The sequence below is a fragment of the Ovis aries genome, chromosome 4 (assembly GCF_016772045.2).
Source record: "Ovis aries strain OAR_USU_Benz2616 breed Rambouillet chromosome 4, ARS-UI_Ramb_v3.0, whole genome shotgun sequence".
NCBI classification, from domain to species: domain Eukaryota; kingdom Metazoa; phylum Chordata; class Mammalia; order Artiodactyla; family Bovidae; genus Ovis; species Ovis aries.
The window spans coordinates 26,785,038-26,801,699 of NC_056057.1; the positions used below are offsets into that span (position 1 = coordinate 26,785,038).

At 37.2% G+C, this 16,662-nt stretch overlaps 1 protein-coding gene across 2 annotated transcripts in view; it reads left to right on the top strand.

The window, feature by feature from the left end:
- The window catches only part of AHR (aryl hydrocarbon receptor), a 50,762-nt gene that overhangs the window by 4,328 nt on the left and 29,772 nt on the right, over positions 1 to 16,662 (top strand). For both annotated transcript variants that reach the window (XM_060414533.1, XM_004007775.5), the window contains exon 2: positions 7,541 to 7,728. In XM_060414533.1, coding sequence (XP_060270516.1) covers positions 7,541 to 7,728 — 188 coding nt within the window. The remainder of the gene's footprint in view (positions 1 to 7,540; positions 7,729 to 16,662) is intronic.

Here is a 16,662-nt window from a genome sequence, read left to right on the forward strand (position 1 = left end):
TCAGTAGCAGCAGCAGCAGCAGCAATCTATTCAAAATAAATGATGAAAAGAGGAAACAGTGAGATATAGGTTGAAAAACACTAGTTCTAAACTAAAAGGTGCAGCCTGGTTTCCTTGCTTTTGTTGGTCCGAGCAAGTGATTGATCAATAAGGCAGGGCAGTCCACACCTACACTGCCACTCTCACAACTAAAATTAGCAGGAGAAAAGTGTTTTATAATCTGTAAAGGCTGCTAATGATAGAGAGGAAACAGAAACTCTTAAATTTCATTTGTAAATACTTTTAGCCTGCACTGTCACAGAATGACCATTTCTCCTGTGAAACAGTAAGAGGCAGTCTACGAATATGTTCTCAATTGTGGGTGATGACATGTGGTACTCCACTAGTGAAAACCTTAACATAGTACGTGCTTACTGATGCACATAATTAAGACAGTTGCTTAGAAATGAATATCATCAGATCTTTGACACCAGTACCTTTCTATTTCTGTGCTTCTTTTAAAATTGATTTTTTTGCATACTGGTTTAATGTAACAAAAAACTACTCTTTGTTAGTGTTTACTGTGACACAGGCATGCACAGGGCTCTGCAGACATCATTTTATTTCATTTTTATAGTAGTACTATGAAAAGGTTTTATTATTATTTCAGTTTCCTCTATAGGAACCTAAGGTTCAGATTCAAAGTTGTTAGGTAGTAAATGAAAGGCTGAGTCTGAATATCAGATTCTAGGTCTTTTGGCTCCAAAGCTTGTGTTTGTTCCAACTTCACAATATTGTCCAGGTGAATATGTTCAGTGATGCGTATGGTACACCCATATATGGAGATTTCCTTATAATGCTCACTGTTTTTTCTCGAATAGTGTTCTGAAATAAATTATTCAACATTGCCCCTACCTGATGGTATGCTTGTTTCACTCCATATGTACTTTCACGCCTTGCCTTCTCGGTTCCTTTCCTTCTATTTTCATTGAGCTACTACCAGCCTCACCTCCTGCAAACCATTGTTTTCAGTGGCAGCAGAGTAGTCCCTTCTGCTAATGTTCTGTAATTTATTTTGAGGCAGAAATTTTTTCTTTCCAATCTTTCAATACTTCAAGTAGTACTTCAAAGAATATCCTTGAGTTTTGTGAATTTCTGTATGAAGTTTTAGTTCATTCCTTTGGGAAAAATTCCTGTAAGTGGAAATTTAGGGTACAAAAATATGATGTAATTTTAAGGTTGAGCCAGATATTATGCTCTGAAACATACTGTCAGATTACCAAAAAAGTTATATTCCTATTGGTGGTCTGTAGGGGAGCCTATATCCTTGCATTTTTGCTTTGCAAATATTCATTGTCAACTTCATAGGAAAAAAAGATGGGGTGGGCAATTGAACTTCTATGTTGAGATTGTATGTGTGGAATAATAGTATGTTTGCAGATTTTTCTATTAGAGATGTCCTTTACATACTAGTTTTCTTTGTCTTATGTTTTTCAGTTCGCTCTTTTACCTTATTTTTAATGAAATACTATTTTGAAAAGTATTCATTTTAAACAACACATGTACATTAAGAAGTAAAAAATACATGTGTAATGTTAAGTTTGGCATACTAAGCATTATCTGATGATCTTTTACTGTGATAGTTATGGTTATCAATGCTATTTAATCTCTTCTTCATCCTCCCAATATAAGTTTTATCACAATTTTGGATTCAATTCACTTGCAGTGTTTCATTACTTTTTAAACCGTATATATTGTATACTGCTGAGTTAAGTGATACACTCTGATTACATTTCCTTTCTGTTCTCCATTGTCATCGATTTCATTGTTTACCTATTTTTCATCTTCCTATTGTTTATATCTGTGTTTACATCTGGGTTTAGCTATGTCTTTGCTTTATCCAAGACAGATTTTGTGTTTCTGTCTCTGATTTCCTTGTTTGGCATGGTTTTCTGGAAGAGAAGGATAGTTGCAGAAAGCCATGTACTCAGCCATCATGGAACTGGAAGCGATTTATGTATCTCTTAAGACCTGATTGAGAAGCCACGTCTCCATGAAACCTTCCCCCTTTATTCTACCTATAGCCGAATCTTACCTTCCTTAATTCTCCAACATAACTTTTAAGGCACCTACATTATTGAGCAATACATTATGTTTGATTTTTGCCATGTTACAGAGTGCATCTTCTCCTAGTAAGAAAGAAAAGCTCTGAAAAGATAAGTGTCTTTTCTTTGTCTTTGTAGCACCTAGAGCATCCTAGTACCATGCACATAGTAGATATCTGAGACTATTAATTTAACAATTGCCCACCACTTAAATTTTTTCATGTTTTAGTGCTTTGCATATGGTAGATGTATTCTATATGGGTTCCAAGGAAAAGACTTAGAAAAAAGTGCATATTCAAAACAGAAGAGGCTAAAGGGATCATCCTTACATTTTTTTTTTTTCTTTTAGGATTTTGGAAGTAACAGTGGTTTCCAGGGCGTATTTCATGTTCTGGCTTTCATTGTGAAAGTCTTGTGCTAAAGATTACATGCTGTTTGTACCTTATCACTGCTCCTTGAGCATAGCAGAAGCAGGAAAGGGAAGAAGCCATCATCGCCACAGAGTGGGAACAGGAGAGTAATGGAGAAACTAAGACTCCGTACAAGGAACTGCCGGTCAGAATGCTCAGAAGTTTTTGTAGACCTTTTTTGCCTCACATAGGGAAGTAGATACCCAGCTGTATTGAGCTTAATGTGAAATCTGACTTTATTCATGTCATAGATTGCCCTCTCCAGTATCACATGAGGCATATAATTTATGATGGTAGATATTCCGCATTTAGAGATAAATAAGTATGCACTGAAGCCATAGGGAGGAAATGAAGAATGAATGTGTTTGGAGCTGGGCTTAATGGGATATGGTAGACAGATTTATCGAGGAATACTTCAATATCCTAGCTATTGGAATGAGAGTCATACCGTTGTAGATGCAGAGAAGGGGTGCTCAGAGTTCTGAAAAACATGAACTTGAGGACATTCAGGTACAGAGACTGGAAATAAACAAGTTATTGGTAAGTAGCTTGAAGCAGTGAGGGTAGATTAAATCATCCACAGGAAAAAGCTGATAGAGCAGACTCAGTCCTGTGATAGGTAATCTCCGTTAGAAAATGTCACCTTAATCTCATAGGATTACTGAAACAGTCTTTGCATGTCATTTTGAGGTTTTATGGTAAATGCCACATAAAAATATGAACATCTACGAACACAGTACTTTATGGTTAAACTGGGTCCTTATGTTTTTTAGCTGTGTTTCAAATACTGAGCACAAATTATGAGCCTAAGAGACAGTTTAGCTCGGGATAGTAAAAAGGCTTTACAAGGAGCATGCTAGCTGGCATTGGACATACCATTGGGCCTTTTACACCAGTACTTACGGGACACACGGCTTCTAAAGCAAAGCATGGCATGCAGTCAGCTGAAGGCTTGCTTTCACAACAGTTTTGGTTTACAGGTTGGGACAAGATTTTTGTGGTTAAGGCTTAAAAAAAAATAATAAATTGACTCCTTTACATGATCAGCATCTACCGTCTCTCAGAAGATGTCTGAATTCAAAATATCTCAAATCCAATCTTTTGGAGACATTTACTTATATTTCAAATGTTAGCCTTTTGTTTAAATAGATGGTTGGCAGTATGTTTTGGCATAGGTTTGAAGAGAATACAGAAGTAATGCTTGCATAACTCAAGTCAAGTGTGTTTGATGTAGAATTACTCTCTCTTTTTACTGTTTGGTGCATCTTAAATAGGCTTGGATAAGGGTGAAATAGTTTCACAAAATAGTTGTGACTATTTCTCACAAAATCAGTGAAAAGGTTTGTCAGGTCTGTTCCTTTAGCTTTAACAATAGTGGATCTGAAATGCCAAGTCCAGTACTTCTCAGCCCTGGCTTTCCTTAGTAACTTTGTGCATTTGACTTTGTTCTGTGACCTGCAAAATATTCTACCCTAATTCTTTTCCCGTCTGCCTTATTGATTCTTCTCTGTCCTGTTTTTGCCCACTGCCTTTCCTCAACTTTATACCTAAATGTTGACATCATTTAGGTATAAATGAGGTCTATCCTTGAGTACCTTCTCTCTGTTTGGCATACCTTCCATTAGAAAATGTAGTTGTTATCCCGAGCTCCAAATCCCAGTCATTTGTGACCTCTCCTCACCAATTTTTTTTTTTTTTTTCCTGTTACTCCCTGTACCTAGGAAGTCAGCAAGTCAGTCTGGTTGAGTGACCATTTGAGTCTGGCTACATATGAGCTTTGTGGTGGATTCAAAGTGCTGTTAAAAAATCTCAAGCCAGGCCATCCTTACTACCCCACAATCACTCCTTTTGGACAGGCTCCAGTCGTTTCCTTTCTGGACTCTTCTGAGCAGCAGCCATCAATTGAGAGTCCTCTTTGTGTCAAGTACTATGCTGAGCATTACAGATACAAAATGATGAAGTTAACAATGTAATAAGAGTAACACATAAGTATATGCAATATAGGTTGCATAGCACTTAGGAAATTTGATCTTCTGCTAAATAGTCCAGTACGTGCATAATAATACATTAGTACTGTGGACAGTTTGCAGTGCGTAAAGAAATAGCTTCTGCTAGTGCAGGCCTGACTTCTGCAAAGAGCCAGTACTAGACAGGCAGCAATATCACATGTAGAAGCACTGCTGAACCTCTTTCTCCGACTGTTCTGTTATTTCTTTCTGTGTCTTAGCAGCTTGTCTTGCTTCAGTGTTTGTGTTACTGTCTTCTCCCCAGTGTTTTATAATCATTACTGGAAAGCTCCCAAGAGCACACAACTGGATTTTATTTTCAGTTGTGGGAAATGCTATCAGCCCAGAATACTCCCTCGTGGAATGGCTATCGAAGGCACTTGCATAAGATGCACACAGTGCCTAGTCGGGTGGGAGGAATCATAGGAGTGGGTCGGGGAAGACAGCAAACATGATCTAATTGAACAGCACTTTGAAGCTTCTGTGACAGAGCACAGGGATACTGGGGAGTAACGTGTATGAGAGCATGAGTACGTATGGGTAACTTATGTCCTGTCTTTGCTCCGGAGAATAACAGGCAAGGAAGGTTTTGCCTGGGGCATCAGAGACCAGAGGAAGAGTTCGGGGCCATAGAGAGATCAAGAGGGGGTTTCGTTTGTTAGGTCAAGGAACGTAAACTGTGCAGAGCTGCTGGGCGGTTTGGATCAGAGGGTGACGGATTTATGTTTGAGAAAAGCGGACTGGCTGTACTGTGGTCTGCCCTGCATCCCATCCCCTCCGTCACCAGAGTTAGGGCAGCCCAAGACTGGTCCTGTAAACCCCAGCTGAGAGCTGAAGCTGACTTCCCGATACCAAGGGCCAACTTCATACCATTTCTGTGGGGAAACCTGCTGTTTCCTCTTTCAAGAATTTTTTTCATCAGATGCCCACATGGCTCACTCCTTCACTATATCCTTGTCTGTGCTAAACCATCGCAGCAAGAGACCTTCCTTGCAGATCAAAACCAGCACCACATCACTCCTTGCTTCCTTATCTTGCTTTATTTTTCTTCTCAACACTCACCAGCCTGGAAAGTTATATGCTTATTTGTTTCTTTCTTCATTTGTGTTATTTCTGGATCCTCCCATCAGAATGTAAGCTTCGGGAGAACAGGGGCTTTCTTCTGTTTTGTTCACAGCTCAGTGTTGTGGGTGTGGCACGTGGTGGGTGGTCAATATTGTTGAAGGGAGTTGGCCCTAACCCGCTTCCCTGTCTCTCTCTTGCACTCTGAGCTTCTCAGATAGTTCCTCTCACTGTTTACCATTTCTCACTTGTGCCGCCTGCTGAAATCCTGTTCACCTTTCAAGGTTCAGCTCATATACCACCTTTTGTATAAAAATCTTTTTTCAAGCAGTTGCTCACTATCCTCAGCCCCCTGTAACACTCTCTCAGTGTAGAGGAGAAGAATGTTTTCTGGGACTGCCTGGGACATAATAGGTGCAAACAAATATTTAACAGGTGATTGGTTGGTAGAAAATTATTCAGTGGGGTGGACACGCATTATAAGTAAAAGTTGAAATTCAGTTGATTAATTGGAGAAGTGCAGTAACTAGATGTGACTTGAGTTTCATTTCACATGTGATTAGGGAAAATAGCTAGAGAGAGAGTCTTCAGTTTCGACTAGGTATGGAGTTATGCACGAAGTCTGGAGGAAAGTATTTAGGACTTACTTTGTATCTGTGCCACTTTACCAATTTCATACTCTTATTTTTTTGTAGGAATGACAGGAACTATAACAGAAACAAAAAGAAATAAACAAGTTCTGAAGAAATTACCCATTAGGGACAGTGTAAAAAAATATGCTGAATTTTCATATTGCTTTCTATCATATTCTTGCATGAAATATGACTTCTTTAAAAAAAGTATTACTTCTTCATGTTACTTCATGTAACATTGAAAGCATGCTATCTAGAAATGTTTTGATTGAATCAAATTAATAGCATTATACTCAAGCCAATTTATACTTTTAAAAATACTATAATTTGAGTCATCAAAAATACTTTGTCTTCTCCAGTAAAACTGGAAGAAGTCTTCATCTTAAGAATGCTCTTAATATTCTTTATATTTTCTGGTAAATGGAAGGGTATAGAGACATGACCTAAAAATGACTTTTTTTTATAATATCTTCTCTATATTTTAACATTGGGTATCTGATGATCTGTAAATTCACTTTTATGGATTTCTGTTATGAAATCCTGGGTAAGGCCTTTGTGTGAAGTTCAGTTTCTCATTTCTGAACTCAAGTTCTACTCCTACCCATTAGTATCTTTTCTCTCAGATGAAAATCATGCTAAATGATGGAATTTCATTGGATTTTCTAATTGAGACACAAATTATGTCATAAAGATAAAATTTGCCAGTAATTGCAGGTAAGCAATTAACCTCGAATATTTGTCGGTCAATAAATACTAATAACTGAGGTCAGATTTTTCTTGCCTTAATACTGGAGGACCCCATTAGATGGCTGGAGGACCCTGTGGAGATGCAAGAATGGCTTTGAGACGTTCTCACTGTCAGGATGAAAAGTGTTGAATACAGGAAGCTGAGGGTGATGAAGAAACAGCTTTTTATTTAAGGTCATTTCTGTTTATCTACAACCTAAATGATGCCAAGATGATTCTTGTGAAAGAAAGCAAAGGAGGCATAATTTTACATAAGTTATGGAGATTTCTTTCTTCCCCCTAGCAATGGCTGTGTTTGAGGGAGAAAAAAACCCTAGTGGATTTGTTAACTGGGAACCATGTACCACAGATGTATGAGGTGTGGAAGAGGTACTTGGCGTTTTCCTGTGATGGGTTTATAGTTTTTAATAAAACATTACAAAAGAGTTTACCTATTATCTTGTTTTTCTTAATTAAGATGTGAAAGAAGCATTTTGGAAAAAAATTTATATAAACTTGCAGTAGGTTTAAATGTTTTGTTAGGAACATAGTTGAGATGTTATAACATGATAAAAATGTTTTTATGGAATGTATTTTATGGAATTCTGTTTGTTTTTCAGTGTCAAGCCAGTCCCAGCTGAAGGAATCAAATCGAATCCTTCAAAGAGGCATAGAGACCGACTGAATACAGAACTGGACCGGCTGGCCAGCCTGCTGCCCTTCCCACAAGATGTTATTAACAAGCTGGACAAACTTTCCGTTCTTAGGCTCAGTGTCAGTTATCTGAGAGCCAAGAGCTTCTTTGATGGTAAGACAGAAGGGTTTAATTTTTCCATAATCGCTTACCAAGTACTTATGTTGCTTATGGCTGTTACTGCTTCTGTGTTGAAAACTGAAAAGATTAGCCTTATGTGAAAAAGATTTGTTTATTGCTGTTGAATAAAACTTGGGTAGCAAAGCCTAATTTTTAATATTTCTAAAAATCAGTTCTCCCGATGTCTTCATCAAACAGATGCTGCCACTTAAAGGATACGTATGTCATTCTTTGAAAATTATAACACATGTTAAGTATGACACTTTCCGGTTCTTCTCCTTCCAACTCAAATTTTTAAAGTCTTTTCTTAATGGAAAGAATGAGACAAATTAACTACTATGATATATTTTTGCTGGGTTTCCTTCACTGTGTTTCACAGATATATCATTTCGTTCGTCCTTTGAAAGTTATGTATAGTTCTGCTGCTTTATAATTAACTATATATTTACTCCAGGAAAATGTAATTAAAATATCTTCTTCCACTGGGAAGAGCATTTCGTTATTGGAGGCAGTGGACTTGACTTGGCTTTCAGTCGCCAGTGTGCCACTGACAACTATTTTGCTTTAATCTTTTAGCATCGCTTGACTCAGCTGAAAGCAAGGGATTTGAACTAGGTGATCTTTGTTAATCGTGTAGTCTGTTGCAGTCATAAAGTATTTTAAATGGAAGTTTTGGTTTGGAAATACTGTTTCAGTGGGTCTCTTCATGCAGAACAATTCCTTGATTTCTCTTTTGTCTGTCTTCTCTGTTTCTGCTTTTATGTCAGAGATTTTAGAAACTGTTCAGTCTTTTAAATGTACCATGCCATTTGACCAACAGCAGTAGAGAATGAATGATACAATCTCAATGACTTATGTCAGTGCTTCTTAACCTTTAACGTGCTCACAATCACATAGGGACCTTGATAAGAGGAAGATGCCTATTCAGTAGGTTTCACTGTCATCAGAGATTTTGCACTTCTTACAGACGGTCAGATGATGCTAACAGTGCTGCCCTTGACACAGTTACAGATGCTTGAATTTGCAGTTGGTGTGCAGAATATCGCAAGACAGTTATTTCGCTTTAGGTTTGTGTTTAGATGGTTTGCTGTGTTTAGTCTGAGCATCTTTTTTATTTATAGGTTTGTTTGCCTGCCATATGTCGTTTATTTTGGGTTAAAAAACTATATAGTTCAGTGATTGCAAATCTGAGCAATATACACTGATTTCAGGATGATAATTTCAGGGAGGGTTATATATTTAAAGGTTCATAGTGGATACTTAACATTTTCTCTGTTCTGTATAAAAAGTCTTTGAATTTTCCAGACCCTTCATCTTTGGGGTGAGTTATGAGATATTGAGTGGTGTGTCTGTGTATCAGCTGTACAGTCATTTTGCGAGCAGGAGCTAGAAACTAACTTTCCAGACTCCCTCTGTTGTTTTTGCAGACCACATCTCGGTTACTTCTGTCTTCTGGGAACCATATATGTAGCAAAATCCTGAAGGCTTTTCCCTCGGTCTGTGCTTCTTAAACTATTAGTCCCCAGATGGTCAGCATCAGTTGTCCGCTGGGCATTTCTAACAGATCTTCAGCCTTACTGAGTGCATTGGAATCAAATACACTGGGGTGGTGGCAAGTTTGGGCGCCCCTGTTGTCGACTGTAACCTCAAGGGCACTCCCAGCTTCTTGGGATGCAGTCCTGACCTTCAGCATCTCTTCACATGTGGTGCTGTCAGACCTGTGATGGGGCGTCTGTGACACATACAATGTGGTCTCTGCCCTTAGAGAGTTTATAGTCTAGAAACAAGGAGCCATTATTCCTTCACTCTGATAAAGATGTACTGACATGATCATTTGGCCTTTTTGTTTCCTGCTCCTCCCTCGTGGGCAATCAGCTTATATGTTAAAGAGAGGGGGGAAATGTGTAGGATTTTCCTGTTTAGAAGCAGTGGGGCAGAATTGAAGCTGCTTAGAGGATAGCCAGTGTGCAATTTAAGTACTAATATATTAATACTTACTGCTTTTGAGGCTGTCTTTCTCTCTCTCTCTGTGTATATGTGTTTATGCTTACACATATGCATACACACATTAATATGTGCATATTTAATTAAAAACTATCTATACATATTTTTTCATGATTGGATGTGTATCCTGTTAAATCCCACAAGTAAAAGCGTTTCCAAAATCTACCTTATAAAGAATGTCATAGTTTAGCAGGGCTCATTATGGAATTGTTACTTGTTAAAAAGGGTTTTCTGGGCTCTTCACTAGTGAGTTTATGTTTTATTCTGGCTCAGTGTATTTGACAGTAGGCTCTCATTACCCTCTTAGTGTCATTCCTTCATCAAAGTATCTTTCATTTGAGGTCCTTTGAATTACTGGTGTTTATACTTAAGTGTGCCTCAGCATAACTTGGAAAGGTTGTTAAATGCACATTCTAGGATGTGACCTTTCTTTTGCTGATTCTGATTAGGTTTATCCAGAACCCAGGAATCTGTATTTTTATAAGCAATCTAGATAAGTTTAGGACAATGATTTAATCTGATTTTATGCCCTATGTCACTTAAATATTTTTTCTTTGTCTTTAGAAAGACAAATCCAGATGTAGACAGTTTTAGAAAGACTTATGTGTGTTTGCTTGAGGTTAAGTGAAATGTGTACTCTAAGCAGTTACTGTAGGGTTGTTCAATACAGGAATAGAGTTAGGTGGAAGGTGAGTGAAATAATCAGTGAAAAATCCCAAAGTCTCCCCCAGACCACCAGTGGTCTAGGAAGGCAATGCAGTATTTTGGAAGCACACAGAGAATAAAATTTTCAGGTGATCATTATGACCTAAACAGATACTAAGTGCAAACAGGGAAATGTGGAGCTTGAGGACAGTGATTAGGATTTCTGTGTGTGGTGAAAACCACTCTCCCACTGTTAGGGAGAGAGTAGAGCGAAGGGAAGCTCTAAGTGAATAACAGGATGCAAACAGGGGGTGTGTTAATTCCTGCGGAAAGAACAATATAAACGAGTAATCATACAATCTTGTTAGAAAGGAAACTCAAGTTCTACTGTAACAATAGATATTTTTCCAAGAAAATACATCTATTTATTGCAAGTTTAAATAATCCAACTTGGATGGGATCTTCTTAGACTGTGAAGCCATGACTCTATTTCCATGACTGTCTGAAAAGCAGCACTTAAGTTTCAAGTACAACATTAATCTTGATCCATTTTTAATTAATCAGAACATTCTAAACTCTAACTTTAGAGTACTTGAACAAAACTCAGTCATTATGGTAAAGTTAGAAGGTGTTTCTGTACCATTATGAAACTAAAATGGTTTTTAAATACCTTTTGTAATTCAAGATTGTGCTTTATTTATTCTAAATACTGTGCACTGTGCTAAATTCATGAAGAAGGAAAAAAGGGGGGGAAAGGCTTTTCTGCCCTCTAATAGTTCAAGATCGAGTGTCTTATAAACTGTGACAAATATAGTATGTGAAATCCTTTAAAAATGTGCACATGAAATATTTATAATGCAACAGTTAGGGAGTATTTTCAAGGGAGGGAAAAGGATTAGAAGCTTGTTAGTTATTAGTTTTGGTTTCAACTAAGGAAATAATGGAGGAAGTCTTTGAATGTTTAATCCTTGAAAACTCTTGAACTACAGGTATTGTAGATAGTAAAGTCCAGAGAATTTTCAGTTTGTAATTTCTACTTATTTTATAGATGAAGTAATCATTACAGCATTTTCATTTTCATAATACAATGCTTTATGGTTTCTTTTGGTGCATTTAAACATGCCACATATTGCCTGTTTTTTTCACTAGAATAGAAGCTCCTTGAGAATATTGTGTTTATTGTTACACCTTAAATACTTAGGACAGTGCCTGCCCCAGAGTGAGCACTCAGAAAGTCTATTAATTGTATTAACATATCTGAATAACAATGTAAAATTCATGTTGAAATTCTGAGTTATATACTTTATATGAAATGTGTCTCTGGGGCTTGGTTTATGATGTTAATATTTTGTAATTTCCAGATAATCTCGCTGTGAATAGCCACTTACAATGACTGTGGTTGGTTCTATCAATTATTTTCTTTTCTTATTTCAGAATCTACAGAGGCAGGGAATGTTTGTGTTAAGGAGCTGGAGCACTAAGAGGTTGTTACATGGTCTTTCATCAGTTGGCTGAATCATATAGTGAGACATGTGGAAGTGCTGAAGGACCCAGTCTGCTTTGAACTGACCTTCTCACTGCCCTTTCGCAGCGCTCTCCCTGCAGCCCCTTGCATTCATGGCTTCTCTGCCTTCGCGTTGTGTTTATTATCTTGCTCCTGAGCCAGGGTCGTTTTCTTCCTTGTTGGCTGTCCCTGTTGCGCTTCCCAGTAGTCTGCCAGTCTAGGTGTATTTTTAAGTTATGTCAGCGCCGATGGGACGTACAAATAGGACTCTGAACTTAAAAGAAAAAAGCACTCTCTTTGTACATTCGATAGATGAAAAATCCCAGAGTATAGGGACATTTTAATTTCTGCACCATGGACACATTTAGACATGTTTAAGGATTAACAACCACATATTAATACTAGATTAATTGGAATTGTAAGTGTTTTAAGTTCTGTTCAGTTTCCTCAGCAGCATTGCTCTTCTGGGTTACCTTCCATTCTTGCCAGCTTAACAGTTGAAAGGCTTTTCTAAATTATGTATCTGTGAAGTATTTCTGTAGAGTCTTCTCTATTTTTAGAAAACAAATTTTAAAAATTCCAAATTGCTGTTTTCTGATGTTAGTAATTAAATAGGAACCTAGGAAAGTGCAGTTTTTGCTGCTTGATAGATTAAATCCAAGAGAAGCAAGCCTCTGGACATAAAATGACCAAGTGGACCTGTGACCTGGCAAGTCAGTGCGAAAGCCTGAAATCTTTAACATTGTGGTCATACTTCTCTATCAGATTTCAGATGTTAAAACTCAACTGTCCTTTTCTAATTTTTTTTTAAAGTAGAAAATATAAGGAAGACCTATGTCACAAGCGAGTTTTAAACTCACATAATATGTTACCTCTGAGATGGAGAATATTTAGAATAAAATTTAAATAACTTAATGACTGTGATCAATAATAGTTTATTAAAAGAGACTTAGATTTGGGGGGTTGCATGTGACCTAGTCTTTGAAATTGAGTGACGTGAAGGAAAAGGGTTGTTTCCTTCTTCATTATCTCTTAAAGCCAGGATCAAAGAGTGGACGTTGTGCTTGTTAGCCAGTCTGAATCAGTATGGTGATGGTTTATTCTTAGTAAGAGTGACTTCAGCTTGTGAACAATGTTAAATTAGATTTCATTATCATTTTAAAAAATATTCATCATCATGTAAGTATCATTTGCATTATTCTACTTTTTGACAGCCCTCCCCAAAATTAATGAGAATGACTAATCCACTTCTGTGTTGAAACACAAGTATCTATAATGAAGTAAAAAAAGGCAGAAAAGTTTTCTTTCTTTGAGACAATAGTAAGTGTCAAGGACATGTGGAATTGTTCATTCTGTAAAATATCCATAGTACTTGTTGTCCCTTTAAATATAGTCTTTAACTGTGAAATCTTACATCCTTCATTATACCTCAGTCATGAGTTACTCTTCATGACATCTTTACAATGAAGATGTACAGATTTAATTTGTGGAAAGGAAAACTCAGAAACAGGAAAAAGGTGATTGTGTCTAGAGGTGAGTTTGGGGATCTGAGTTTGTAATTTCAAAGTTCTGCATTTGCAGCTGTCACGGGGGACAGTTTTCTGGTTATTTGTAAAACTAGATGGGGCTTCCCAGGTAGAGCTAGTGGTAAAGAACCCACCGACCAGTGCAGGAGATGCGAGAGACGTAGGTCAATCCCTGGGTGGGGGAGATTCCCGGAGGAGAGACTGGTTACCCACTTCCATAGTCCTGCCTGGAGAATCCCATGGACAGAGGAGCCTGGTGGGCTCCAGTCCATAGGGTCGCAAAGCTAACGCGACGTAACTGAAGCAGCTTAGTACACACAACACAGAAAGCTGGATAACATAGGGGCAGTGAGTCATGAGTCACCGTGCATGCTTAAATAATCACTGTCTTATAAAGCATGAACATTTTGCACATTGGAGTATCTTAAATTCATAGAGTCTAAAAATGCTGTGAGAAGAGGGGATGAGAAGCATCAACTTCTGTTATGTGATGATCTAGAATGTATTCAGCCTCAGTGTTTACCATGGATCTTGGTGGACTCTTTTAAATTAGAAATTGTATGTGCTTTTTTTCTTGGTCTTCCTTTTGTAGATATTTAATTATTCGCTTCCAGTTCATTAGGTTTTCAATAAAGAGTTATTGTGTTTATTCATCTTTAGCTTGTGTGTTTCTCTCAATTTCAGAACATTATCTTGAAAAGTATATATATGTATTTGAAGTATATATTTGAAGAATGGACTTGAACAAGCAGTAAAAACCAACTAAGAAATAGAGCCTTTTTAAGGGTTGATATAAAAGTTTAAGATGTTTGTATATGTGTTTTTTACATTCACTGAATTTGTGTGCTAACTTTATTTCCTTTTTTTTTTTAAAAAAAGGAAATTAAATTCTTTAAAAAAAAATACTGTAGGCCAAGTAATTCACAAAACTTCCAGTATCATACATAGCAACTGTAATTTCTGAGTTCTAGAAATGTCCTAAAAGATCAACACATTTGAAATCATCCAATAGTGTTGTTTCGTTAACCCGCTGTTTTCAGATGATAATTTATGTGTTTTTTTCCCCAGAATCTGAAAACATGAAAACTCTAATATTCATGATACCTTCCATAAATAAACTCATAAAATTTAGAGATTCTTTTAAATTTTAATTTATGGACTTAATATAACCAGATCCATGCAGATGGAAACATGGATACATGAAAAGAATGGTAGGACTTTCTTATTGAGTCAGGGTGTAGTACACTCAAGTCCTGGCTCTTATATTTAATAGTATGACCTATATGGGTCAGGAATTTAATGTCTCTTTTCCACGTATAGTCTAACTTACAGCAAAAGAGGCATTAAATTCTATGGGTGGCGGCTTAGTCGTGTCCAAGTCTTGTGACCCTACGGACTGTAGGCTGCCAGGCTCCTCTGTCCATGGGATTTTCCAGGCAAGAATAGTGGAGCAGGCTGCCGTTTCTTTCTCCCAGGATCTTCCCAACCCAAGGATCAAACCCAAGTCTCCTGCATTGCTGGCAGATTCTTTACTGACTGAGCCACCAGGGAAACCCTTAAATTCTATGAATAAATAAATAAAATGACAAAATTATTTTATGATATTTTATATAGGATACTTTTATCTAGAGTGGTTTTCTTTGCTTTGGCAAGTATTCTTTAAAAACACAGTGACATGCATATCAGAACCTGCACTCATTATGTTCTTTATACTATGTTTTGCTTCTTTCTTGTCTCTTTTAAATTTACTGCTTTAATGAGTTTTCTCTTTGATCATTTCCTAGTGTTATATGACTCTAGGATCCTTGATCCTTACTTGCTTGGCCATGAGCAGTTCCAGTTGGTTATGCATTTATGGGCTTAGCTTTCTCTTTAAAGGAAGATTACCACTGGGGAAATATTAAAGCCAGCCCAACTTTTGTAGTTTTCTCTTACCCACCCCCTCCCTCTGCCCCCAGTACAGGTTGTAAATGTCTTTAGTTAAATTTTAGTTTGAGAGACTTTGTGAGACTTCACTGTTGGTTAATGGAAATATACATCTGCCCTGTTATAGTGTTTTAGAAACTATTTTCACATATAATGTAAAATTAATCCCTTGAGGGTCTGTAATGAGACACAGTAGCACTACCACTAATCATTTTTATTCAGTAATTATATATATAGTATTATTTTTTAATGCCCTTATGGCTTTTTGACTTTTTGATTTTTTTGTGTGTGGTATCCTTTCTAAAACTTTTTATTTTATATTGGAGTATAGTTGATTAACAGTGTTGTGATAGTTTCAGGTGAACAGTGAAGGGGCTCGGTGATACATATACATGTGTCCATCCTTGCTCAAATTCCTCTCCCATCCAGGCTGCCACATAACACTGAGCAGAGTTCCCTGTGCTATACAGTAGGGCCTTGCTGGTTATCCACTTTAAATATAGCAGTGTGTACATACCAATCCCAGACTCCCTAACTGTCCCCCTGCCCCCCGTAACCATAAGTTCTATCTCTTAAGTCTGAGAGTCTGTTTCTATTTTTGTAAATAAGTTAATTTGTATCACTTCTTTTTAGATTCCACATATAATGGATATCATATATTTCCCTTTCCCTGTCTGACTGACTTCAGTCAGTATGAGGATCTCTAGGTCCATCCATGTTATTGCAAACAGCATTGTTTCATTCTTTTTAATGGCTGAGTAATATTCCATTGTGCGCGCGCGCACACACACACATACACACACACACACACACACACACACATATATATATACATATACACGCACACACACACACATCTTCTTTATCCATTCCTCTGTTGATGACATTTAGGTTGCTCTTGGAAACAGTGCTGCAATGAACATTAGGGTGCATGTGTCCATTTTGACTGGTGTGAGATGATACCTCCTTTGCATTTCATTATTAGTGATGCTGAATATCTTTTCATGTGCCTCTTGGCTATCTTTATGTCTTCTTTGGAGAAATATCTATTTAAGTCTTTGCCCATTTTTGATTGGATTATTTTTGATGGTATTAAGCTTCACGTGCTATTTGTACATTTTGGAGACTAATCCCTTGTCAGTCACATCATTTGTAAATATTTGCTCCCAATCTGTGGATTGTCTTTTCATTTTGTTTGTGCTTTCCTTTGTTGTGCAAAAGTGTTTGAGTTTAATTTGGCCCCGTTTATTTTTGGTTTTATTTCCATTATTCTAGGAGGCAGATCAAAAATATCTTGCTGTGACTTATGTCACAGAGTGTTCT